The following is a 27473-nucleotide window of genomic DNA, read 5'->3' on the forward strand; positions in this document are numbered from 1 at the left end:
TTTTGTTCTAGTCACCAGCTTTGTTTGAGCTTCAGACATGACTTGATAGCAACAGAACATGAAAGGCAGAATTTTCTCATACATATTTGAGTACATGAAGACCCTACATCTCATTTTCAGAAGTCACTAAGAGGGTGCCTAACAGCAGAAATCACTTGGCTTTTCTGGAAGACCTGTCAAACATTCTGGAAAATGTGGTATTTTGGGGGAGTTCATCTGATAAGGTAATTTGTTGTGAGCTTAGCCAGGCAATGTACCAAGCAATTCTTTGAGATACAGGGTTTGTCTAGATCTATGTGCTCCATACTGACATGTTTGGGTACTTGAACATGTGAACAGTATCTACCATTTCAAGGATACAGATTCACCTTGTTATCCCGTTGGCATCTGAAAGACATTGCTCTTTCAGAACTACTTTTTACCCAGAATCTCACGTCCCAGTCTCAATGTTCCTTTTCTAGACCACAGTTTGGAGGAGACTACTGTACTGGAGAAAGGAAACGCTATCGCATGTGTAACATTAGCCCCTGTCGGAAAGGCTTGCCAACGTTTCGTCAGATGCAGTGCAGTGAATTTGATACAGTTCCCTACCAGAATGAATTCTATCACTGGGTTCCTGTTTATAACACAGGTATGAAGCTACAAATTTCTTAATATGTTGTGTAAAGAGTCAAATTTACAGAGCTATGATAAACCGCTATGAGGGCAAGAAGTCACTGAATTATAAGTCTTTTAATTAAGTAGAGAGAAAAATCTAGTGTGCCTCCATATACAGCTATGCCTTTTGTGTATACACAAAGGCAGGGGTTCTCCTCTACACATAGGTGTTTTTGCAAAACTCTGGTGATAATGGTTGTGAGTGTAGTTCCTGGAAGGATACAGAACTAAGAAAAGCTGTTTAAGTCACATCTATACTAATTGTTTGGGACAGACCTAAACCATCTTTTCCAGTGTCAACTGCAGAACAAGAAGTACAGTAGTATAGTGTGCAGTGTTTGAGCCTGCAGGCATCACTGCACCCAATAAGCAGAGCCATTCCGCTGCACAAATGTGTCTTTACTGCTTCCAAACTCAGATCTGCATGGTAAGTGTACCTGGCACCACACTGAGGAATTAATACCTCAACAGGGTCAGTATTGTACGGTCCTCTATTGTAGTTGTTCCTTCGTAACAGCTCATTACTAAATGCAGTGGTAGCAGTTATTACCATGCAGTTTAATTCTTGCTGTATGCATAAATATAAGGTGTATACTGTCCAGAAGAAGCTAGCAATATGATTTTTTTTTAATGAAAAAATAAACCAGTTAGGGAAGTGAAGCTCAAGATTCAACTTTCAATTTTATTTGGCGATAGTCTTTTTTAGCATGTTCATTGCATTTTCACGGTTGTTGGCAGTTCTGAATAAGTTTCCTAAATTTCAGCTACTGTTTCAATTTCAACTGACAAATATGCCATTGAAGATGAACCTGGAGCAGACAGACTTCTAGGAAAATTTCTGATGAAAGAAAATATGGTTGATAGAAGAGTTTTTCAGAAGGATCCCCAGTAAAACAAACCATGGTAAATGCTAACAGCCTAAGTCCAAAGCCAAAGTAATAAACTGTTTTCTGCAGTTGCCTGTCACTGAAACTGGGATTTCAGTCCTCTCTGATACTCATGTGTACCACTGCAGGTACAGCCTTGGTTCTGTTCATGTTCTCTCTAGGGCAGTGCTACAGAACTGGTAGTTCTGCCTGTGCATTTGTTATAGAAGGTCTGCTTTTAAAGGGCATTAAGAATCATGAATCAAATGCTTCCTGCACACTGGAAGGAAGGACTCTGGTGTGTCCATGACATATTTCAAATAGACCTGATTGTATCTTTACAGACAAACCACTTATCTTTAAAATGCTGCATTGTTGAGCCTGCTATATTTCATGTGACCTTTTGCAAAATCCTTCAAATACCAAGGAAATATTTTTTCTGTGGCTTAAAAAGCTTTTTGATTGTTTTCACCTGTTCTGTCAGCAGCCAGAATTTCAGTCTAGAGTTACATGTCTCCCCCATGATCTGTGAGGTCCTTAAGGTTTGTAACTTCATTCTTACATTCCATTACAGCATTTGAAGTGTGTTCTTGCTGCTAAACACTAACTTACAAAAAGCGTGGCTTCCTCAAATAGGCAGGCTCTCCTCAGAACACTCGTCTGAGCAGGGAGTTGGCCAAATGCTGTGCTGATCCTTCATCTGACGTGAACGCTGTAGGACTGAGGGTGGCTGGCTATCATGGGCACACTGCTTCCAGTTTTGTCTAGCCAGCCTTACCTACTGCACTGAAATACATCTGAGAGTTTTCCTCCCATCTCAGTTTCAAAGTTTCTTTCACCTTCCACTGGTTGCTAAGAGTGCTTTGGGCAAAATAACTTCAAATATGGTCATGAAACAGTGCTGTCTCTGTGAAATGGAGCAGTTTGAGCCTTTCTTGTGAGTGTTTGTCCTAAACAAACTAAGACTTCAAACAAAAGCAAACCAACAGCCTCTAGTAAACCCCCTCCCAAAAAAAGAGCTGATGTTTCAGGGCTCTGGAGACTTAATCAAGATGTCCGCCTTATGTACACTAACCTTTGTCAGTGTACACCAGCTTCCCTTACTTTTCCCCCTAAGTGGTAAAATCTAATTTCAAAGATGTTTCACAGCACTCTGTTACTACTTTAGCTTGCTGCCAAGGAGGTTTCGGCTTGTGTGGTGGGTGGCCTGGCTGGATGCCAAGTGCCTGCCAAAGCCACTCTATCACTCCCCTCCTTCAGCTGGACAGGGGAGAGAAAAAATCTTTATAAGTGATCTGGATAACGGCATCAAGTGTAGCCTGATTAAGTTTGCTGATGACACCAAGTTGAGTGGGGAAGTAGACACTCCAGAAGGGAGAGCTGCTCTGCAGGAAGATCTGGATAGACTGGAGGAGTGGGCCAACAAGAACCTTACGAAGTTCAAAAAGGACAAATGCAAGGTCTTGCACCTGGGAAAACATAATCCGGGAGTGCAGCACAGACTGGGATCCACCTGGCTGGAGAGCAGATCTGTGGAAAGGGACCTGGGGGTCCTGGTGGACAGAAAGCTCAACATGAGCGAACAGTGTGCTGCTGTGGCCAAGAAGGCCAACAGGATGCTAGGTTGCATCAAAAAGGGCATCACCAGCAGAGATACAGAAATCATTATCCGTCTCTACTCAGCGCTGGTCAGGCCACACTGGAGTACTGTGTACAGTTCTGGTCCCCGCTATACAAAAAAGATGTGGACAGGCTGGAAGGGGTCCAGAGAAGAGCCACCAAGATGATCAAAGGACTGGGAAGCTGCCATACGAGGATAGGCTGGGAGAGCTGGGTTTGTTCAGCCTTGAGAAAAGGAGGCTCAGAGGATCTCATCACCATGTACCAGTACTTAAGGGGCAGCTACAAAGAAGATGGAGACTCCCTTTTTACAAGGAGTCACATGGAGAGGACAAGGGGGAATGGACACCAGTTGCTCTTGGGTAGATTCTGTTTGTACATGAGAGGGAAATTTTTCACAGTGAGGGCAGTCACCATTGGAATAATCTCCCCAGGGAAGTGGTTGACTCGACCACATTGGACACTTTCAAGAGTCATCTGGACAGGGTGCTGGGCCATCTTGTCTAGACTGTGCTCTTCCTAGAAAGGTTGGACTAGATGATCTCTGAGGTCCCTTCCAACCTGGGATTCTGTGATTCTGTGAAAATATAACAAAAGGCTTGTGGGTCAAGATAAGAACAGGGAGAGATCACCCAGCAGTTACCATCATGAGTGAAACAGACTCGAGGAAATTAGCTTAATTTATTACCAGTCAAATCAGAATAGGGTAATGCAAAATAAAACCAAGTCTTAAAACACCTTCCTCCCACCCCTCCCTTCTTCCCAGGCTTAACTTCACTCGTGATTTTTTCTACCTCATTCCCCCAAGTGGTGCCAGGGGATGGGGAATGGGGGTTGCAGTCAGTTCGTCACATGTTCTGTCTGCAGCTCCTTCCTCCTCAGCGGGAGGACTCCTCACACTCATCCCCTGCTCCAGCATGGGGTCCCTCCCACAGGAGACAGTCCTCCACAAACTTCTCCAACATGGGTCCTTCCCACAGGCCACAGTTCTTCACAAACTGCTCCAGCATGGGTCCCTCCTACAGGGTGCAGTCCCTTAGGAACAGACTGCTCCAGCGTGGGTCCCCCACAGGGTTATAAGTCCTGCCAGCAAATCTGCTCCAGCATAGGCTTCCCATGGGGACACAGTCTCCTTTGGGCACCCACCTGCTGTGGTGTGGGGTACTCCACGGGCTGCAGGTGGATATCTGCTCCACCACTAACCTCCATGGGCTGCAGGGGGACACCTGCCTCACCATGGTCTTCACCACAGGCTGCAGGGGAATCTCTGCTCCAGTGCCTGGAGCATCTCCTCCTCCTTCACTGACCTTGGTGTCTGCAGGGCTGTTTCTCTCACATATTCTCACTTCTCTCTCTGGCTGCAATTGCTGTTGCACAGATTTCGTTCCCCCTTCTCAGTTATTCCAGAGGTGTTACCACGCGCTCAGCCTTGGCCATCAACAGGTCCATCTTGGAGCTGGCTGGCACTGGCTCCGTCAGACACAGGGGAGGCTTCTGGCAACTTCTCACAGAAGCCACCCCTGTAGCCCCCCTGCTACCAACACCTTGCCACTCAAACCCAATACAGCTTGTGTTTTATTATCAGGCATTTTAAATCCTCTCATGCTGCATGTGGGATATAAAGGGATATATGGGATATAAGAAAATATCACAAAGCTTTCCCAAACCCTGAGTGCACGTAACAGTTATTGTGTGGAAGCGTGTAGTTGAAGAGACGAAACCCTGATCTAGACATCTTATGACATTTTAGACATTTTTTGATATTTTAGATATTCTGTGTTCCTTCATCCTGCTGGAAAAACAGTAAATGAACTAGATGGTCACAATTCTCTCTCCTGACTTTAATTTCATAGCTTACATAAGCCAGTTCTAATGAATGTCATGTAATTAAACACTGTCCCAATGTCCTTTTCAATTGTGTAAATTGTACCTTCACAAGAGGACAAAGACTTTTTTCAATAGCTTATGATTTAATATAAGGTGAGATGCAACAAGCCTGTTTAACAGGCAGCCTGGCAGAAAAGCAGTGAATGACATCTTGCTGTTTCTTACGCTAACTATATTTAAGGTTTCCAAATGAGACTTTTCCCTTCTGTTTTAAATGAGTTTGGGCCTGTTGGGAAACTTGCATAGTCCTATTGTGGATTTGCCCCAGAGCACAGAAACCCCTGTGCTGAAGCTGGAGCACCTGAGTATCCCTGGGAGTCTCAACATGAAGGGGACTTCAGATTCAAGGGTGGCTAAAAGCATCCAGCAGCTCTGACGAGGGTATTTTCTGAATTGTTCTCATGATTCAGGCCCCTGCTTTGGCACTCCAGTCAGACTCTGGTGTTAATCTACTTCTCTTGCCAACAGGCTGACCCCACATTTATTTATTTCATACCTTCTGACAAATTACATTTACCTGAATCTGATAGATTCCCAGGGCTTAACTTCCATGTAGTAAGTATGAGTCCTACATTGAGTCATATAAATACCTTTCTTTTCTCAGTTGGTGCTAGGATCATCTCAAGTACTGCCAGATAGGGATTGTGTTGCTAAAGTGTTTCAAATTTCATATTTCTTCCAAAATATGTTTGTGTATCAAGCAAGATCTGTACTGATGTGGTTGCAGGGGCTGAGCTAACAGCATGAGATAATGTTTCTGCTATCACTGCTTTGAAATTAAACTTTCTTTTGGAATTCCAAGCTTGGTTAAAGTGATAAAGGAGCTTCACCTCAGCTTTTTTCCCCATTTTGTCTGTGTTTAGTAATTGTCTTTTCTAGTTTTCTTTGTTTTGGATTTCCTCATCCAGTTCTGAGTTCTCACAGAGGTGAGGGTTTGAAGAGGCCCACCTCTTTTCTTCCTTGTGAAGTAAGAAAAAATATTCAAGCCTTGTCTTCTGTGGGCAGACACATCCTTCTCAGTCAGGATAAGTGGGATCCTTCCTGCATGTGAACTCATGAGAGTCAGCTGCGAGGGCATCAAATTTAAATAAGGCAGAGAGTATGCTCCTTTCTAGTTATCTTCGTGTTCTGTTTGCACTTGGTGAATCTAAACTCTGTTGTAATATACACAGGGGAAAAAAATCACATGTCTGAATTTTAGGATTTTTACTCAGCTTTGCTGGCTTCCTCAGTCCCATTCTGATTACAAATAAGTCATCGGGTGCTTATGGTATCTCTCTTGCTTGGGATTCTATTGCATCTGGGTTTCTTCTATGTATTAGTGGATTAATCTTGTCTCTGTTCAAATCAGCAGCATAATCTTGGTGCAGGATATAGGCACTGCAAATAAAAACCAGGATGTAATTTTTCTAGGCTGCTGAGCATTGGTGACAGCCAGCTAAAATCTTATGTCCAGGTGGGAGCAACTCACTGCCAGAAGGATACAGCCAAACTGGAGGTTTTCATGAGAGCAACATGGAAGTCAAATTATTTGAAAAACCTAGTTTATGGCAAATGTTGAAAAAAGCAAGTTTTCCTCTAGAAAAGAGAAGATGGAGTGAGTTAAATGCCAAATACTTGAAGAGAGTTTGTAAGGTTATATAGCATGCTAGTAGAGGTGCAGGCTCAACTAGAGCCTGAGCTGGTAGAGATACAGGCTAGCAAGACAGCATGGCTCCATGCAGTGTTGTGCTCAGGTCTGGAAGAAGCTGTCAAGATCCAAGCAGTTCTATGCCCTTCTTAACTGGCTTTGAAAAGAACGGCCCCATGGTCTTACGAGTTCAGTTTGAATGTAGCTCTTCTGCTTTCAAACTTGGATTTGGCCTCAAGTTTTCCGTCACTGTGCTTCATATTGCAACTTGCCATCCCCTCCACTCAAGCAGTACAGGAATCCCCAGAGCAAGCCTGATCCAGAAGTTCTTCATGTCCATAAAGGTAGGACAAGCAGAAAGAGCCAAAACAGCATGAGGGAACTTTAGGTTAAACATTAAGAAATCTTCATTGCCATATGGGTGGTTAAACATTAGAGCAGGTTACTTAGAGGGTTTGAGGAATTAATATTATCATTGCTGATATAAACACAATCTAAGCAGGAGCTGTAGGATCAAGTGGCTTTGATCCTCCTTGGGTGTGCAAGGATGGGTTAAACCCCGTAGGCTTTACCCAGGCAGAAATAAGCACTTTTTAAACAGGAATTCAGTATGCCTTTTCTGAACGAGGATTGTGTGAGCGTGGTCATTACTGAGTGTTCACAGATTTGATCTAGTATCTCATGCATATACTGGGTTACAAGAGCTTCCGTATATTTTGCCCTAAAAGTTATTAAGATGACAGCCTTTTTATTAAAGTCTCAACATGAATTAATCAAATTTGCTGAAGTTACTGCAACTAAACCAGTTGCTTGTTCAGCAACCCTAGTGCTCATCTCGACCTCAGTTTAGTCTATTTACAATTTCAGGCAGAAATATGATTTAGAAAACCTGAATTCAATGCCAGGCATTGCTTTCAAGTTCTACCATCATTTTGGGAAATGTATTTATTTTCCTTGTGTGTCAGTTCTCTATCTGAAATAGGAGAGAAAAGTATTTTCTACATCTGTATCTGTTTTGTGTTTAAAATGTTAGACTTTTTGAGGACAGTGGCATATTCTGGTATAGTTTATTTACAGTGCTAGAATAATGGAGCCTTGATCTTTTGTCAGGTCCCTGACCTCAGCTGTAAAAAAATAATAATGATAGATAAGTAAACAATTTTAGGAAATTAAGGGCTGGGATAATTTCCTCAGTGGTGCCCTATGCAGATGAAATATCAAAATAACTTGAAGAATTACTGCAGGAGTAAAAATATTGGATAGAATTGAGTTTGTGGGGAGGGAGCAGTATCTTCTCATTTCCAGTGGGGCTCTGTAAAAAACTGATAGGAAGAAAAGCAAAACAAAATTTGAGGGTACAGGTGGGATCTAATTTTAGATCAGTTAGTACAGTTAGGAAAACCAGGAAAGCTTTCATGCCCAGAACGCCCTTCTTTGAATCATGAACAATTGCAAGTCTGAAAGTTTGCTTGTTATTTATTGTTACTTTTTATTTTGGCTTAGAGAAAGGGAGTTACCTTTCTCTACAAACTTTTTCTGAGTTATGTACGTAGAGCATCACACTTATGACAGGATTATGTCACCAGTCAGCACTGCCAGCTTTTTCTTGCTCAGTGATTTCTGAAATGAAATTGGATACCATCTTGCTTGTTATATCAACACACAGCTAGGGAGGAGGTATATATAGCTGGCGGATGTTCCTGCTGAGCCACTCTCCATCATCTTTGAAAGGTCATGGAGGGCAGGAGAGGTGCCTGAGGACTGGAGGAAAGCAAATGTCACTCCAGCTTTCAAAAAGGGCATGAAGGGGGTCCCAGGAAACTATAGGCCAGTCAGCCTCACCTCCATCCCTGGAAAGGTGATGGAGAAGTTCATCCTGGAGGTCATCTCCAGGCATGTAGAGAGAAAGAAGTTATCAAAAGGAGTCAACATGGGTTCACCAAGGGAAGATAGTGCTTCACCAACCTGATAGCCTTCTATGATGGCGTGAGTGGCTGGATCGACGAAGGGAGAGCAGCGAATGTAGCTTACCTCAACTTCAGCAAGGCTTTTGATACTGTCTCCGATAGCATCCTCATAGACAAGCATAGGAAGCGTGGATTGGATGAGTGACAGTGAGGTGGACAGAGAACTGGCTGAACAACAGAACTCAGAGGGTTATGATCAACAGGGATCTGCTTGTTGAGTCTGGGTGGAGGCCTGTAACTAGTGGTGTTCCCCAGGCATCTGTGCTGGGTCCAGTCCTGTTCAACATACACATATAAAACGAGGCTTGCTAGGAATGAGCCTAGCGGTGGCATGCCTGTTTTGGAAAAGAGATCAATAGATCAACTGAAGTGCATTTATACCAACACACGCAGCATGGGCAATAAACAGGAGGAGCTGGAAGCCACTGCATGCTAGGGAAACTATGATGAGGTCACCATCACAGAAACATGGTGGGATGACTCACACAACTGGAGCACTGCAATGGATGGCTACAAGCACTTTAGAAGGGACAGGCAAGGCAGGAGAGCTGGAGCCGTAGCCTTGTATCTTAGAGAGTTTTGACTGTCTAGAACTCGATGACGGTAATAGTAAGGTTGAGTCCTTATGGGTAAGGGTCAGGGGAAGGCCAATAAGGCAGACATCCTGGTGGGAGTCTGTTATAGACCACCCAACCAGGATGAGGAGACAGATGAAGTACTCTACAAGCAGTTGGCTGAAGTCTCACAATCTCTAGCCCTTGTTCTCATGGGAGACTTCAACTTACCAGATATCTGCTGGAAACACAACGCAGCAGAGAGAAAGCAGTCTGGGAGGTTCCTGGAGTGTGTGGGAGATAACTTCCTGATGCAGCTGGTAAGCGAGCCAAGCAGGGGAGGTGCCCCGCTGGACCTGCTGTTTACGAACAGAGAAGGCCTGGTGGGTGATGTGGTGGTTGAGGCTGTCTTGGGCTCAGGGACCATGACATGATAGAGTTTTCAATTCCTGGAGAAGTAAGGAAGGGAGTCAGCAAAACCACTACCCTGAACTTCAGAAGGGCAGACTTTGGATTGTTAAGGCGTCTGGTTAACAGAGTCCCTTGGGAGGCAGTCCTGAAGGGCAAAGGAGTCCAGGAAGGCTGGGTGTTATTAAAGAAGGAAGTCTCAAAGGCGCAGGAGCAGGCCGTCCCCATGTGCCGTAAGTCGAGCAGGCAGGGGAGAAGACTGGCGTGGCTGAATAGGGAGCTTTGGCTGGAACTCAGGAAAAAAAGGAGAGCTTACCACCTTTGAAAGAAGGGGCAGGTGTCTCAGGAGGACTACAAGGATGTTGTGAGGTTATGCAGGGAAAAGATTAGGAAGGCAAAGGCCCAGTTGGAAATTAAACTGGCTGCCACCGTTAAAGATAACAAAAAATGTTTTTATAAATAACATCAGTGACAAAAGGAGGGCCAGGGAGAACCTCCCTCCTCTGTTGGATGCGGAAGGTAACCTTGCCAGGAAAGATGAGGAGAAGGCTGAGGTACTTAATGCTTTCTTTGCCTCAGTCTTTAATAGTCAGACTGGTCATCCTCGGGGTTGTCAGGCCCCTGGGCTGGGAGATGGAGATAGTATGCAGAATGAAGTCCCAGTTGCTGTAGAGGTGGCAGTCACCAACCTGCTCCTTCACCTGGATGTTCACAAGTGCATGGGGCCGGATGGGATCCACCCGAGGGTACTGAGGGAGCTGGCAGAGAGGCTTGCAAAGCCACTCTCCATCATTTATCAGCAGTCCTGGTCAACCGGGGAGGTCCCAGATGACTGGAAACTAGCAAATATGATGCCCCTCTACAAGAAGGGTTGGAAGGAGGATCCGGGGAACTACAGGCCTGTCAGCCTGACCTTGGTGCCGGGAAAGGTCATGGAGCAGATCATCTTGAATACCATTATGCAGCACATGTGGGACACCCAGGGGATCGGGCTCAGCCAGCATGGGTTTATGAAAGGGAGGTCCTGCCTCACTAACCTGGTCTCCTTCTATGATAAGGTGACCTGCTTAATGGATGAGGGGAAGGCTGTGGACATTGTCTACTTGGACTTTAGTAAGGTCTTTGACACTGTCTCCCACAGCATCCTCCTGGAGAAGCTAGCAGCTGACGACTTCGACAAGTGCACTCTGTGCTGGGTTAAAAACTGGCTGGACAGCTAAACCCAGAGAGCGGTGGTGAATGGAGTCACACCCAGTTGGTGGCCGGTCACGAGCGGTGTTCGCCAGGGCTCAGTGCTGGGGCCGGTCCTGTTCAATATCTTCATTCATGATCTGGATGAGGGGATTGAGTGCACCCTCAGCCAGTTTGCAGACGACACCAAGCTGGGTGGAAGTGTCGACCTGCTGGGGGGCAGGAAGGCCCTACAGAGGGACCTGGACAGGCTGGATCGTTTGGCCAGAGCAAACGATATGAGATTCAACAAGGCTAAGTGATGGGTCCTGCACTTGGGTCACAACCACCCCATGCAACGCTACAGGCCTGGGGAGGAGTGGCTGGAGAGCTGCCTGGAGGAAAAGGACCTGGGGGTGTTGGTTGACAGCCGGCTGAACATGAGCCAGCAGTGTGCTCAAGCGGCCAAGAAGGCCAATGGCACCCTGGCTTGTATCAGCAATAGTGTGGCCAGCAGGAGCAGGGAGGTGATCGTGCCCCTGTACTCGGCACTGGTGAGGCCGCACCTCAACTGCTGTGTTCAGTTTTGGGCCCCTCACTACAAGAAGAACATTGAGATGCTGGAGCGTGTCCAAAGAACGGCAATGAAGTTGGTGAAGGGTGTGGAGAACAAGCCTTATGAGGAGCGGCTGAGGGAGCTGGTTTGTTTAGTCTGGAGAAGAGGAGGCTGAGGGGAGACCTTATCGCTCTCTGCAACTACCTGAAAGGAGGTTGTAGAGAGGTGGGGGTCGGACCCTTCTCCCTAGTAACAAGCAATAGGACGAGAGTAAATGGCCTCAAACTGCACCAGGGGAAGTTTAGGTTAGACATTAGAAAAAACTTCTTCATCGAAAGGGTTGTCAGGCATTGGAACCGGCTGCCGAGGGAGGTGGTGGAGTCTCCATCCCTGGAGGTATTATAAAGAAAGGTAGATGTGGTGCTTGAGGGCATGGTTTAGTGGTGGACTTGGCAGTGATAGGTTAGCGGTTGGACTCGATGACCGTGAGGGTTTTTTCCAACCTTACCGATTCTATGATTCTGTGATTCATCAATGACCTGGAAGAATGAACAGAGTGTACCATCAGCAAGTTTGCTGATGATACCAAGCTGGGAGGAGTGGCTGATACACCGCAAGGCTGTCTTGCCATCCAGTGAGACCTGGACATGCTGGAGAGCTGGGCCCAGGGCAACCTCATGAAATTCATCAAAAGCAAGGGCAAGGTCCTGCACCTGGGGAGGAACAACCCCATGCACCAGCACAGGCTGGGCGATGACCTGCTGGAAAGCGTCTCTGTTGAGAAGGCCTGGGGAGTGCTGGTGGACAACAAGGTGACCCTGAGCCAGCACCGTGCCCTTGTGGACAAGAAGGCCAATGGTGTCCCAGGGTGCATTAAAAGGAGAGTGGCCAGCAGGTTGAGGGAGGTTATCCTCCCCCTCTACTTTGCCCTAGTGAGGCCACATTTGGAGTACTGTGTTCAGTTCTGGGCTTCCCCGTTCAAGAAGGACAGGGAACTGCTTGAGCAACTCCAGCAGAGAGCTGCAAAGATCATCAGGGGACTGGAGCATCTCCCTTATGAGGAAAGGCTGAGAGACCTGGGTTTGTTCAGCCTGCAGAAGAGAAGACTGAGGGAGTATCTTATCAATGCTTATAAATATCAAAAGGGTGGGTGTCAAGAGGATGGGACCAGACTCTCTTCAGTGGTGCCCAATGACAGGCCAAGGGGCAATGGGCACCAGCTGGAACACAGGAAATTCCACCTAAATATGAGGAAAAACTTCTTTCCTGTGAGGGTGCCAGAGCAGTGGAACAGGCTGCCCAGAGAGTTGTTGAGTCCCTTCCCTGAAGACATTCAAAACCCACCTGGATGCGTTCCTGTGCCCCCTGCTGTAGGTGTGCCTGCTCAAGCAGGGAGGTTGGACGAGATGATCTCCAGAGGTCCCTTCCAACCCTACCATTCTGTGATTCTTTAATATCAAACTGCTGCTCTACATATTTCATTACAAATAGTGTTAATGCTTACATGGCTTTATGCAAAGTCTGTTTCCGTCAGGATTGATTCTCAGCAGGTAACAGACCAGCTGGAATTCTGGGATTCTCCTTTCCATGTGGGTATTGTGATTTTTGTTTAAAAAAATGTTGCATTGAAGAGGCAAGCAGGATGAAACAAATTTTAGAGTGCTAATCAAGTCAGCCACATGGCCAGAAAAAGATATATGCTGATAGAAGTGGAATTACCTGTATTACTTGTCATGACAGCTCTTATCAGAACAACTGATGGATGTTACGGCTGGCAGTTTTCACAGAGGGGCTGAGGGCTGATAAGGATTACAAACTTTTATGTTCTTGCCTGAGACTCTTTTGGAGCTCCATCTCTGTCGATATTCTTGAACATGACTCATATCACCTTGAATTCCACCAGTTTTGTAACCTTGGCCCATGCCTCTAATCACTCTGTTGCCCTTAACAAAGGCATCTTTGTTTTAGAAGCCACAAGCACAATATTGCTCTCAGTCCTAAGATGCCATTTTAGCTCTACAGACAAAAAGATAACACAAAACTCATCATTAAGGTGTTGGATTTCCTTCAATGTCCTTTTTTGTTTTGTTTTGGTTTGGTTTGGTTTGGGTTTTTTGATCTTAGTTGTGCAGGCATCCTGTTTACATGAATAAGATTTGCAGTTTTAAAGCTCAGGCTCTGTCAGATTCAGTCCTTGAGCTGCAAGCACTTTGGGGGCAGGAGCTGCTGTGCACTGCATGGTGCTATGTACATGTTGGTGCTGTACAGACCAGAGCAATGAGAGTGAATTTCCACCTTCAAAAGAATAAACCATTTTGTAGGAAATAATTTAGTTCCTTTGCATTACCAAAAGTTTTAATTTCTCTCATTGCTAGAATTTCCTCTAATTTTAAACACAGTTCTTTGTATGACACAAGCCAGGTCAAAAAAGGAGGAATGGGAGGAAAAGGGAGAAAGACATTCATTAGCCAGCATGTAGAAGATGTATAGTTACCCTGCATCCCTCTGAGACCAAGTGAGCAGTTTTCGTTGGCTCTGTCAGGCACAGGATGAAACTCACTCTGCAGAGGCACCTCTGCAGCACACAGGGAGATTGTATTAAAATGCCTTAATAATGATGCCTTGAAGACCCTACTGACTGGTGGTTTTAAGACCCACTGCTTTGCTCAGCAAAGCATTTCAGCTTGCTAGGCATGAACAAATTGCTTTAGCACCTGGCTAGACTCGGGACTTTGAATAGACCAAAACCAGAAGACAGGTCTGCTGTTGCTGTGCCTCATCAATATGATAGTGGATGATTTTTTTTTCAGTCAGATAGCTCTGGCTCTGTTGGAGGGTTTCCAGGGAGTGAGATAAGGGCAGGGATTATATCTGTCTTTGCTTTGACCCTGGTTTCAGTTCTAACTCTTCTTCCATGTACACAACTTTTTTATCAAACTTGTGCACTTTGACTCTCTGTAGCCTGAGTTTCAAGATTTCCTGTTCCCAAGGATCAGTGTGGGGGCGGGCAGGGCAGTGTGAGTTTGGCTCTTCTTAGTCCATGGATGGAATAGACTAAGGCTGGTCCATTACAGAAAATCTTGGTTCAGAGACCCACAGATTGCTTTTCCTACAGCTTTTCTCTTCCCTGTTGCTTCTGTGCAGATCTATCCAAGAACAGCCTGGGTCTCTCAGACCCACCAATATTATCCCCATTTCATAAGTTGCTAAGCAGGAAAATAAGTCCAGTGTTCGAAATAATTTATTAAGTGCCAACAGATAGCTGAAAATAAGCAGTGATGTGACACTTTGCTGACATGCAGATCCGAAGCACCCATTTGACTTCTCTCTGAGAGACGCTGGCAGCAGTTATGAGCAGTTATAAATTATCTCTGAAATCACGCAGTCATCAGCTGGTAGAAGACACTTGGTTGTCAGTGACCTTGTCAATCTGACCCCGAGATTTCTCCTTTCCCCTCACTAATGACAGCTGGTTTTGCTGATTTCCCATTCCTTTCTCCATTACAGCTGACAGCCTCATTACTGCTTGACTCAGCCACTGGCTGTTGACACCAGCGATGGAGAGCATGGAGGGATGAGGGCAATAGCGTCCAACTACTTCCCAGAAGTCCACAAGTGGCATTTATCAGGCCTGTGTCACTTTGTTAGCCATATGACCCTGGCTCTGCTAACTGCTTCTAATTAGGCCATTTCTGTCAGCAAATGCCAGGGAAAGTGAGTGGATGGTGCAGTAAAAACATACTGTTATTCCTTGTGTGTTACAGTTCAATGTCCCACTGAAGTATTTTCTGAGAAAGTATCTTGTTTTCCTTTCAGCAAATCCTTGTGAGCTCCACTGTCGCCCGATAGATGGCCATTTTTCAGAGAAGATGCTTGATGCAGTCACTGATGGTACTCCTTGCTTTGAAGGAAGGCACAGCCGAGATATCTGTATTAATGGCATGTGTAAGGTATTGGGTATGTTTGCATGTTTCTTTCTCTATAATTTTATTTTATAAAGTTAGGGGAAAATGTTTAACAAATTTTGGGGGGATCAAGGCCAAGTACCCCATTTTATCACATTTTTAATGATCATGGAAACAAGTTTATAGAAACAGCTTTTCCAAGTAGATGTACAAGTAATTTCCATCCTTTTTAATGAATCCATTAGACTGTGTGCTAATTACTTTTGGTACCTTTAAATTCCTCTCTTCTTCCATTATTTTAAAACATCAATTTAAGAAAATCAGTTTGTTTCTGGTGAGAAGTTTTCACAAAGGATTGTAGCTTTAGGGTTGCAATTGGTGTCACCAGTCGCTGCGTTGGTTTTTTTTTATGAAAATGCAGTTTGACATTACATGTTAAGTAGCAGTTCTGAACTGACTTGTAATAGGATGAGATGTTTGCACTTCAAGCCAGTAAAAATTATTTTCATTTACAACAGTAAATTGAATAACGCTGTGCAATGAGATAACAGGCAAACACAGTGTACATGGTTCAATAAAGTTCTGTTTATTGAAGAATAAGTATAACGTTCTCTGCATATTCTGCCTGTTGATAGTAGGTTTCCAGGATGATGCGTGCATTTGTGGCATTTGAAGATGTCTTCTGTAGATGCTGTAACACCCACAGTCTTAGCATTGGTTTTAGTGAATTTCTCATAAAAAAACGAGTGCTTTACTTATAGGGTACATATTTACAATTATGGATTATTTCTTCAAACTGGGGATTTGTGTTCTGTGCCGCCTTGAAGCCTGATAGCTTTTTTACTTTTAACATCTTTGGAAACAAAAGCAGGACTTGGTGTCTTGTGGAAACTACATTAGGTTACTGTAGGGAACTTGGGATTTTATGTCTTAAGTCATTGAATTGTATAAAAAGGCAACTAGAAGGGACTTCAGGAAGTCATCTGTTTCATCCCTTTACAGAATCATGTTCCTTTTTTGATATATTTCACATTCTTTTCTTAAAGACTGCTAGTGATGGAAACTCAGCATTTTTAATAGGTCACTGGTATACCCTCTCTGAAGACCATCTATTTTAGTAGAATGCCAGTGGCTCAGCGAGCAGCAAAAAAAATTTTGTTTTAAGCTTTCCTTGCAGAACATGCATTTGTGAAAGGGAGTTAGTGAGACCCTGCTCAAAATCACAGTGAACAGATCGTTCCTGACTTTGCTGAGAGCCGTGATGGGCCTTTTAACTATGATGGTGAAAGACCTGACCTGGCCTTGAGCAGTTCAAGCAAGATGGAAACACATCTTTGGCATATCAAAACTGGTAGTAAATGTTGCATACTGTATCAGTGCTTTTAACATTCACTTGGAAGAGTCCAAGTGCTAAATCAGAAGGCTGTCTTTGTAATGTTACACTTCATTTTCTGATTTCCAGCCCAAATGGCCTGTGATCACTATGGTTAATTTTAGTTTCCATATGCTTTTTATCTTGAACCTTGCCTGTGAGAGTTCAAAATTACACTGATTTTAGAAATAGCAAAACTTAATTCATTAGAAGCCATGGATCAGAGGTGAGAGAGGCTAATTCTAGTTGCAGTCTGTAGATACTAGATATACTTTAGCTTTAATGGCTCTGGGGACTCAAAGCCTTTCTAAAATATTTCATTCAAGGTAGTGGTGCTATCATAAATACAGATTTGCCAGCATTTCACATGTTGACTACTGCTTCACATCTTCTGACAAACAAATCTAACTGGAGTCAGAATCACAGAGCAAACAATAAAATCATGCAGCTGCCACAAATGAGACCAAATGATGAATAGGTAACCCAAATAGCTTGCATTTGTAAAAGACAGTGTGCTTTTATCTGAAATAGGTACCCAGCATAACACTTGAGGAGAAACTTTTTCAAGTGTCACCATAAAATTCACTAGTATTTTAGTCCAGCTATTTAAACATAATACATACATTACAGGTTATGGTGAATGAATCTGGAAATGCATTTAATATAATTAGTCTGGTACATCATTCTTGTACTCCAATAGCAACATGTTGCTATTGAGGTGACAAAGGGGTTCACAAACATTAATGGCGATGTCTGTTAAAGCCCTGTTTTGGTTTTCAGTACTATATCTCACAAAAACACTTCACATTTGTTCTGAGTACTAAAATAGCACTTCACTTAGGTCTGAGATTGAGCAAAAAATTAAAATGGTGAGATATTGAACGTTAGATCCACTGACCATATCACTCACTTGTGTTTGGTGTGCAGAGTATCTTTTTTTTGCAATCTTGTTCAGAGTTCTCCTAGCAGATATGTCAAAACAAGATCGATAGAGTCAATCAATAATTTAATCTAAATTCAGCTGATTTCAATCTGATTTTGCAGTTTCTTATGGTTTTGTTCAGAGCAGTCAGAGAAACTGGTACTACCTTGATGGCTAAATGTGGATTGAGATGCCTCATTTTAGCTAACTGAGGTATACTGGATGCTTTTCTAGCCACTCTGACAAAGCCATAATGAGCATCTTCAAGTGGGAAGTAAGTGTGGACAGATACTAGCGCTGATTCACTTGGCCCTTGCAATTTGTCCAGTATATGGGTCGTAATTTTTTAGAAGTGCTGCCTATGCCTCAGTGCAGAAGAAAGCCTTACTGGTGATGGGTTGGTATGGTATTCCTTTAGAACTTGCCTTGTCAGTTCAAAGGCAAGGTAGAATTGCTAACTCATTTGTGGGCCTGGGGTATAAAATAGCAGGGTCTTCGATCAGCTTTGTCCTTACACAGAAGAGTTCCCTAAACAGATATAATGCTCTTAAGTAAGTCAGTGCTGGAATCAGTAGCTGCAAAGAAGGATATCAAAGCTATGGGCCTGCAGTTGCAACAAGGTTTTGTTCCAAGTGGTGCTAATAAGATGAGAGATGCGTTCCTCTTAATCCTTTTATTGTATTTGCACCTAGCCTGGTCTTTCTTCAGGTACCTTCTTAGACCCCCTCCTCTCCCAGACTTATAAACCACTTTGAGTGGAAAGAATCAACAAGATCTGTCAGTAATTTCATCTAAAATCATCAAGATATACCATGACTAGTTTGCTATTTAGCCATATTCTTCCGCACTCATCCTTTGAGTGTCACTTTTTTCCCTTTATTTAGAAGGTTTTTAAAGTACATATTGTATATTCCTGTGTGTCATACATCACAAGTGCACTCTTAATTCTTACTAGAGCATTCTGTTGCTCCCCCAGTGTTAATAAGCAAAGATACTGCCACCAGATTATTTTTATTGAGCAGTGATATTTACGTGACTGAGGAGTTTGTCATATACGAGCCATGGCATCTTCTAAACCTGAGGGCTTACATGGTATATGCTCTGAGAGTAGGCAGATGCTGAGAGTGGAGGACCTGGCATCTCTGCTGTTTCTAACAGGCATTTGACTTCCGCACAATTTTAACAGACTTACATGACTTTCAGTCATGCATATTTGTGTGCTGTTCTGTGTGGTAATTCATGGTAGTTATGTTGAGAGACTAGCACTGTTGGAGAAATACACAGCTGTGTAGTACTAGGGAGGAAAGTGGGTTTTTTCTTTTGCTGAAAAGCAGATTACAGATCTCAGATTTTTGTAGTAGCTTTACTACCTCTCACTATGGTTCAATCTCCTCCTCCCACTGCTAGCCTGAGAGGACATTGATTCAGACTCATCTAGACAAATTATAAGAGAAATAGGCACATCAGAACACATTCTTCCCTGTTCAAGGCAATGTCATAGCCAACATGACATGAACATGATTTCTTTATTTGGAAACCAGTGGGGGAGGCAAGCAGAAGGAAGAGCCTGAAAGTGCAATGTAGCATCCACATAACTTTGATATTTAGCCAGTACATCTAGGCCATACCCTTCAGTGACAGCAAGGACTTTTTGTACCTGCCACCTGCTGCCAATTGGACACAAAAGTCTCTCCCTCTGGAAGTGGCAAAAGGGTAATATCTCTGTTTTCCCCTTTAGTCACTGAGCGGCAGGAAAGAAATTGTTTCTCCTTCCTGTAGTGCAGCCAGGCAATTTAGGTCATTATTTTTGCATCTGCACTGTGTGCTGGGACCAGAAATAAAGCTAGTCTCAGGTGCATCAGAAAGGCTCCTGGTGAATGGGGTAGTGGCAAAGGGCTGCATGGAAGGATGGTAATTTGTGCTGCACAGGTTGTGGCAGCACGTTTCACTGGCAGAGGGTGCACAAAGACGTATGTGTGCAAAAGAATCAGAGCTTAATTGCTGCTGATTTTTTTCTTGTTTTATAACCTGCATTTAGTCTCCATATCCCTTTTAACAGGTAATTTGGCAGAAATTTGAGGCACATGGCTTAAAGCAGTTTTAGAAAATAACATCTACTGCGTATCTAGAAGGATCAGAAGCATGAGGAAAGCCAGTAAAAGGGAAGTGGAAGCATCTAGAAATGAATCTAATGTATGACAAAAATAATGTGATATTCATTGGAGCAGGAAATTAAAACATGGCCTGGAAATTAAAGTTCAAGTAAATGTACTTAGAATGGATGACTGCTGGAGCTGTTCATTCTGACACATGAGATGATCATTAATGGCTTTGTAAGATGAGGCGCTGTTGCTAGATATGAAGGTCATTGTACCACCAGCAGCATCCCAGAGCTAGGGAATAAAATGAAGGCTTTATTTACTGTGACACAGTAAATTACCAGCCCTGCCATCGTTGTCTGCAGTGCCTCATTCTTGGGGATCCCTGCCCCCTACCCTGCTGCATGTGTAGGTAAGACTGTGATGTCCAATCAGATGCAAACTATGTTTCAAATATCAGAGGAAAAACGAAATAGAAGCTTCTGTGCTAATAACTGGAAGGGGCGAAGGGGTTCACTTCATGTCATAGTGATGTCATGTTTTGATGCCATGGACATGTTGCTAAAGGAAATGTATGGCCAAGTGGGAAGGATCCGAGCTGATTCTGACTGAGCTGATACAGAGTATGGCCCACACAGAAACACAAACTGGCAACCCAAAAATAGGAAAGTGATGATACTGTGGTGCTGCCACCAGACTCATTTGCTAGTGCCAGCGCAGTAGTTCAGGACTAATTTGTCTAGCGTTTGGGGATTTTTACAGTACACAGTACTCACAGGGGAAATATGCTCAGTCATGTTCATTTCAAAATGTCTGCTTGACAGCCTGAACTAGATAATTATGCCTGGGTGCAACCACTCAAACAAGCATGAACAGTAAATAAGGAAGAACAGAAACCTTTTCAAGAACATGCATTTTGTACTGGAAAACGCTAACTTGGCAAAAATTATACAATTTGAAGACAAGTCTTTTTTTTTAAGAAGTTCAAAACAGAAGCTCCAAAACACTTGTTAATAAAATTTTAAAATAGCAAAACACAAAGTGTAAGGGTTCTATATACAGATTTCCCCAACTTTCTGTTTAATAGTGAGTAAGTACATAGAACAGAAAATAAACTTCAACTCTCAGGACTCTCCAGAGAGGCTAGTTGCTTCTCTGGACTAATAATAAACCTGGTAACAATGACTTTACTAACTGTAGATGATTAACAAATCTACTGATAGTACAGTAAATATACTGCAGAATGCATCTCTTTAAGAAAATACCTATACACCTACCTTTTTAAATTCATAGAAGGTGTTAAATATAATCTGCAGTGCATCTGTAGATAGCAGGTAAAGAGTCAGATCTGAACTCTTGGCAAAAGAAACTTCCTGCTGTTATCTCAGTGGCATCTCTGTACTTCGAATCCATCCTTAGCTGAATAGCTACATACTTGGAGGCAAAAATGTAGTCACCTTCTTAATGTGTGCTTATCTCTGTAACATTCTGTACTGCTCATAAATGTGGTCCTTGCTACCAAGATGTGTCTGTGTGAAAGACATTATCCCTTTTTTGAAAGTAGCCTTTGCTGAAAGAAGAGAGAGGCTGAGGCTGCTGCAGAAGCTTTTGGCATGGCCATTGTTTTCTGGAGCAGGTATCGAAGGTGCTGGCTAAGTGTTGGTATTACATAATGGTTGAGTCTTTTTTGAATCCTCTGTAAAAATGCAAGTGACATGGTTTGACACCATTTGTAACTTGAGACCTTTCGTTGCTTCCATTTTTGCAGCTTCTCCAGCTGTTCATTAAATCACCGGTGCATAGAGGAAAAGTTAAGGTGTTTCTTGAGCTGAAAATGACACAAAAATATTAGAGAATGCAGGTGTCTCTATACCTAGATTAGTCTAATAGATCGATTTTCCTGTCAGAAGCTTACAGAAGATTACAGTAGCTGATATACTGAAGGTAGAATAAGATCAAAGTCAAAAGAGGAGATACCCAGATTTTCATACATCAAGAGGGTGTTAGAGAAGTTGGCAGGTATCACACGTGAAAGCCTATTTTGATAAAAATCAGCTGAGAAATACTTTACATACCACCAGACTTGTGGCTATTCATCTAAATCACAGGCGTTATGTTTTAACCCGGCAGGCAGCTAAACACCACTCAGCCGTTCGCTCACCCTGCCCCTCAGTGGGATGGGGGAGAGAATTGGAATAAAGGTAAAACTCATGGGTTGAGAAAAGACAATTTAACAGGACAGAAAAGGAAGGGGAAATAACAATAATAATAACAACAACAACAATAATAATAATAAATAAAACAAGTGATGCAGTTGCTCACCACCTGATGACCGATGCCCAGCCGGCTCCTGAGCAGCGACCACGCCGCCCTCTGGCCAACTACCCCCAGTTTTTTTGTTCAGCATGACATCATATGGTGTGGAATATCCCTTTGGCCAATCGGGGTCAGCTGTCCCAGCTGTGTCCCCTCCCAGCTTCTTGTGCAGCCCCAGCCTACTTGCTGGTGGGCTGGTATGAGGAAAAAAGTCCTTGGCTTAGTATAAGCACTGCTCACTAACAACTAAAACATCAGTGTGTTATCAACGTTATTCTCATCCTAACTCCAAAACACAGCACTGTACCAGCCACTAGGAAGAAAATTAACTCTATCCAAGCTGAAACTAGGACAACAGGCCTCCAGTTATCTTAGATATTATTAGCAACTACTAAGTGTTGGACATTAGGTTTTGTTCTGCAACATTGCTAGTTTTAAAGAGAGGCAAAAGCCACCCCAAAACCAAATGAAGATTTGTTGAAGTTTAAAGGCATTAGGGCACAGAATTTCTGGTTTGGGCAAGGAAAAGTTTTGTCCTGACTCAGGATGAATACATTTTTATCTTGCTTTCTCCCTGTAGCAAGCATGAACTGGAAAATCAGTCTTTACCAGAACTTTATCTTGACCCATTCCCCCACGCTGTCAAGCTGGAGAAACAGATGTCACAGACACAAAACTTCACGCCTGCTGAAGAGTTTCTCTTTGCCAGGGTGTTTGACCGCAGTAGAGGTTCTGCACTGTCTGATGGCCACAAAAAGCTGACACAGAGATTTTGCTTCTGTTACTGCATTGTATTCCTGGGAATCCATGGATGCTTCTACAACCTAAGAAAGCAGACACAAATCCTAGATGTATTGGCCAGTCCTAGATGTTGAGGCCATTTGGGTGGCACATTTCCAACTCAAGTAATTGGTCACTACTGTATGTTTCATGACATAGTGGTGGTTGTTGCTTGTTTGTTTGCTTTTCATCTTCATAAAATACAGGTGAGTTTGACGTAGATATAACGATCTCTACTCTTAGTTTGTTTATACGGGATACGCGCTCTTCCACAAAATTGATTCTCCCCCTTCTTAGAAGAGCGGAGTACAATGAAAGCAGCAGTACATGAGCTCTGAGTGTTTCCTTGTGGAGGGCCACATTTATTCTGAAACTGTTTTTCATTCTAGGCTGTTGGCTGCGATTATGAGATAAATTCCAACGCAACTGAAGACCAGTGTGGAGTTTGCTTGGGAGACGGCTCTGCTTGTCGTACAGTGAAGATGATGTTTAATCAAAGTGAAGGATTTGGTAAAATGGGTTGTTTTTTTTAACTCTTCAGTTGGTTAAGTCATTTCTCTACATAAAAAGGGTTAAGTTCTTCTCATTGCAAACTGAGTGATCAGTCTGCATAGGAAATTGTAAATGGATGTTTCACAGTGAATCATGCTTCTGCCAGAAAAGATCTGCAGTCTGTGCTTTTTAAGTTCACCTTGTCTAATAAAAATAATGTCAGAGACCAGCAGGTCCTATGCAAATTACATAGATAAGAATAAAACCCTTCCTTAATTTTACCTTCACTTAATTTTCCCTTGCCCCAAGATTCAGTAAGCCTCACTGACAGATACTGCTGAGGGATACTGAGTGTTAAGTAAAATTATTTCATTACTTTCTTTAGATTCAGTAAAAAATTCATTGATCTTGCAGACAAAATAAGGAAAAGTGTCGAGAAAGGCAGAGGTTGGTGGGTTGTTCAGTTTTTAAGATGTGTGGATCTCGCTGACGTTCACAGGTGTTAAACTGAAAATAGGAAAATGGTTTTCTTCACAATATCTGGCTGCTTTTTGTCTCTGACAGGTACTGTAGTGTTCTGTCTTGTAGTACACACAGAGTGGCTACTGAACAGTTTGTGTAAACATGAAGACTTCAGGCTCATAAATTTAGTATAGGTAACAAAACTGGACCAAAGCATGCTGCCAGTCACTGGCAAGGAAGATTTGAAGAGTTTTTTCTATGTTTAATGCCACAGAGAAATACACAATCAAAGCTAATATATTTTCATTTAAAGCTTTATTCAGAACCTATGTCCAGCAGGGCCTTTTTGGGTCTGGTGCTGCAACAGTGTGTATTCTGTCTGTAAGCTAAGTTGCCAGGTCAGACTGATGAAATGCTGGGAAAGAATTAATAATTCAGCCTTTCACTGCAAGGCAGGGTGATCAGTTTTACCAGAAATCTTACCACCTCATGTTCAGAAAGAAAAGTTTTAAAATCTGTATTATTACTTAGATTTTCTTCAAATTTCTTTGTCTTTCCCAAGGACGCAAAATGGGTATAGCGGTCCAGGGGTTCCCAAAACAGCTGCAGGAATGGCAGCATCATCTCTGAAATGGATTCCATTAGAATTTCATGATGGAAAATGAATCAGAGGTCTGATGTGCACAAATGGTCTCATCTGTTGACACTAATATTAACAAGTACCTGGTCTGCACCTCGTTTTCAGGAGGTTCATTTGAAAAATCATTTAAGTTGCTTCAGCTGAACTCTTATGGCAGAAAGGTTGCAACATGAGCAGGGCATTGAAAATCAAGTTCTAGGCCTGGGCAAAGAAGTCACAAGCTCTCCTGTTGTTAAGGTCTGCTTTATTTTGAGGTATTTATAAGTGGAAGTCCCTCTTCTTATTCATGTTTTTGTGATGACTGCAAAGGATTGTTACTGTGTACAGCAGAACATTTTCAGGGTATGCAAACTCTTTTGGAAGGAGAATAAATTGTGCTTCTGGATGAGGAGAAGGGTAGGGGTAGGAGAAGGACTGTGGCAAGTGCAGGGAGTGTGGAGTAAAAGGATAACAAAAAGGGAGAATGAGGTTGTAAGGATCAAAGGGATCTGCCTGGGAAGGAGGAGTGGCTAGGAAACAAGTGATGGTTAGAAGGGTGGGTAATTGTCCCGTCCTCACCCTTTTGTGTGTGTAGGCAGAATGAATTTTCCAATTTTCTGTAGCAAAGGGACAATGCATTTAAGTTTATGAAAATTTGGAAATGAGGGATTGTACAATGGGGGGGAGGTGTCTTAGTTTGCCAGTCAGAAGGCAAGACTAAGTGCATGTCACTCCTGTGAAGGGCTGAATTTTAGTAAAGTGATGGGCAAAGAATGAAACTGGCTGTACTTAACCTAATCCAGAGGTTTAGCCTTGTCCCATTATCTCCTGACTAACTTGGCTAGGACTGAATTGTCATGTGCCATGGTCTCCCTGCTACCCCGTTTCCTTTTCATGCAACCAAACTGCAGACAGAGATCTGGTACATGCCTGAACCTAGCCGCAAGATGGAGCCTGGACATAGCCATGATGCAAATATTAATCTGAGAGACTGGAAGGTCTCCTGGATCCTTACTTAGGAGACTGTCTATGGACTATGATTTTTTGCCCATTACCATCACACACTGCAGTGCTCCCTCTATCCCATGGGAAGGCTGTATGTAACCGTACCTTGACTTGCAAACCCAATATGCCACCAGAAGCCTGTGCTGTTTCCACATAATACTCTTGTGGTAACGTCTGGAGCCTGGCTTAGAGGAAAATCATGACTTAAGAACATGTATTTTTGAGAGAGAAGCCCACAGATACAAAAAACTGGAGAGCAGGATGGGAGCTGTTGTGATAAGAAGAAATAGCCACATCTGATTACAATCCTATCTCCAATACTGTACTAACCACCTGAGTGAAATTGCTTCTCTCTCACAGCAATGGGAAAAAGAAACAAGCTCTTCAGTCCTGGTAGATCTGTGCCTGCAACATGGGTTGCATGAATTTATTCATGTTGTACTCTCATCCCTGTTAAGAGCATATAGATTTAATTTTAATTAACAGGGAAAGATTAATAGCATCTGGGAGTTGCCATTTCACGGGTGTGTGGTAGCACCCACACTATGGATGCTCCAGGATTTAATGAGCACAGCATGTAGGTTAGGCAGCTGACATTTTGACTGTTATTGAATCTCAGATCTCTAGATCCTTATCAGGTGAAACCATATAACCAGGGACAATTATATAAACACCATCCACATCATTTTTAAACAAAAAACTATTATGTTGAGTGACAACAGCTTGCTGCTGATTAGCTTTGCTTTCAAAAGCAGATAACATTCATTGGGAATTAATGTGAGGTTCTGGGAAATCAGGAGGTAATTTACGTAGTCAAGAAAAGGAGGAACAGAGAGAAGGGAGTGTGATACATTGACCAAATGGTAACATCTATCACCAGACAGTTGCAATACATTTAAAATAAAGTTTATGGGCAAAAACAGATGATTCAGACAAAAATAATTATGCAAAAATTTGAGAAGATACAGGTTTCTATGTTACAACAGAAAGAAAATTATGTTTTATTAGTTTTATACTTTCTGTTTTGAATGTATGCTATTCTAATTACATTAAAAAAAAAAAAACCCTACTGAAAAGGACACCAGTGTTGTATAGCCAAACTGTCAGAACATGACATAATTAAGATTTTCCATGTTGTGTTAATTTGGCCCACTTGTGAGTATGCCTTCTAATCAAGTCTTTAGTTACATGATCACACACTGTGTTCATAACACATCTCCTCTGCACTGAATGAATAGAACATTTGGGAGAATCATTAGACCTTAGTTACTTATAATAGACCCAGACTTCCTATAGTAGAAGTTATTTGGTAACCCTCCAGATTTTGTTATTCCCTTCACTTACGAAAGATTGAAAAGTTTGAATTTCCACAGTCAGTCTAGGAAACCTGCAAAAGGTGACATCCAGAAAACTCTCCCTCTTGACCATTAATCACTGAGGAAAAAATTTATAATTGTACATTATTAATGTAATTAGGAAGGGCCTGAGATAAGCAGATGGTTTTTTTGTACCTTAAGCAACATAGGACGTTAGAACCAATACTTATCACCCCACAAAATAGCTGGAAAGAAAATTCAGATGTTAACTTTGGGGCACTTACTTATGACAGCAGGCTGTTGTAGAGCCTGTAAGTACTTAGGTAGGTGGAGACTTTTGATACTGAAGATTGCTTTCTGTGCTCAGTGTGGTTTATCTTATTCATGTGAGTGAATCATCAAAGGTGATGAGCTTATTTCACAAGAAAGGTGAACAGGATGTGAGTCTCAGAATTTAATTCATGTGGTGCTCAGCAGTGCATGATGAGGACTGGGAAACGACGTATGTTCCAATCTTCAAATAAACCAGCAAAAATGCAGCTCACACTCCCAAGGCACCTGCTTTAAACCCATCCAATTTCTAAAGTCCAGCCATGAGCAATAGCAAGAAAGCTATATGAGTTTGTGTTAGAATTTCTATGTGAACTTCCTATTTATACAGTTCAATAGCAATAGCAATAGGAGTTCCATGTAAAGTGAGAAGCATGGATCGTGATGTCATGTATTGCATGTGGTGCAAACAAAATCCTATAAGAGATGCTCTGGGTTAATTCGTAACACAAAAAAAACATCTCTTTACAGGTAACTTCATACATGAAGAGCTGTTGAACTTCCTTATGAAAACCAGTGCTTTATAAAAATGTGTTCAAC

The 27473-nt window shown here is 42.7% G+C and overlaps 1 protein-coding gene across 3 annotated transcripts in view; it reads left to right on the forward strand.

Moving 5' to 3' along the window:
* The window catches only part of ADAMTS12 (ADAM metallopeptidase with thrombospondin type 1 motif 12), a 196397-nt gene that overhangs the window by 113352 nt on the left and 55572 nt on the right, over positions 1–27473 (forward strand). For all 3 annotated transcript variants that reach the window (XM_075079144.1, XM_075079145.1, XM_075079147.1), the window contains exons 12-14: positions 462–631; positions 15132–15265; positions 23099–23219. In XM_075079144.1, coding sequence (XP_074935245.1) covers positions 462–631; positions 15132–15265; positions 23099–23219 — 425 coding nt within the window. The remainder of the gene's footprint in view (positions 1–461; positions 632–15131; positions 15266–23098; positions 23220–27473) is intronic.

The sequence above is a fragment of the Phalacrocorax aristotelis genome, chromosome Z, assembly GCF_949628215.1.
Source record: "Phalacrocorax aristotelis chromosome Z, bGulAri2.1, whole genome shotgun sequence".
NCBI lineage: Eukaryota > Metazoa > Chordata > Aves > Suliformes > Phalacrocoracidae > Phalacrocorax > Phalacrocorax aristotelis.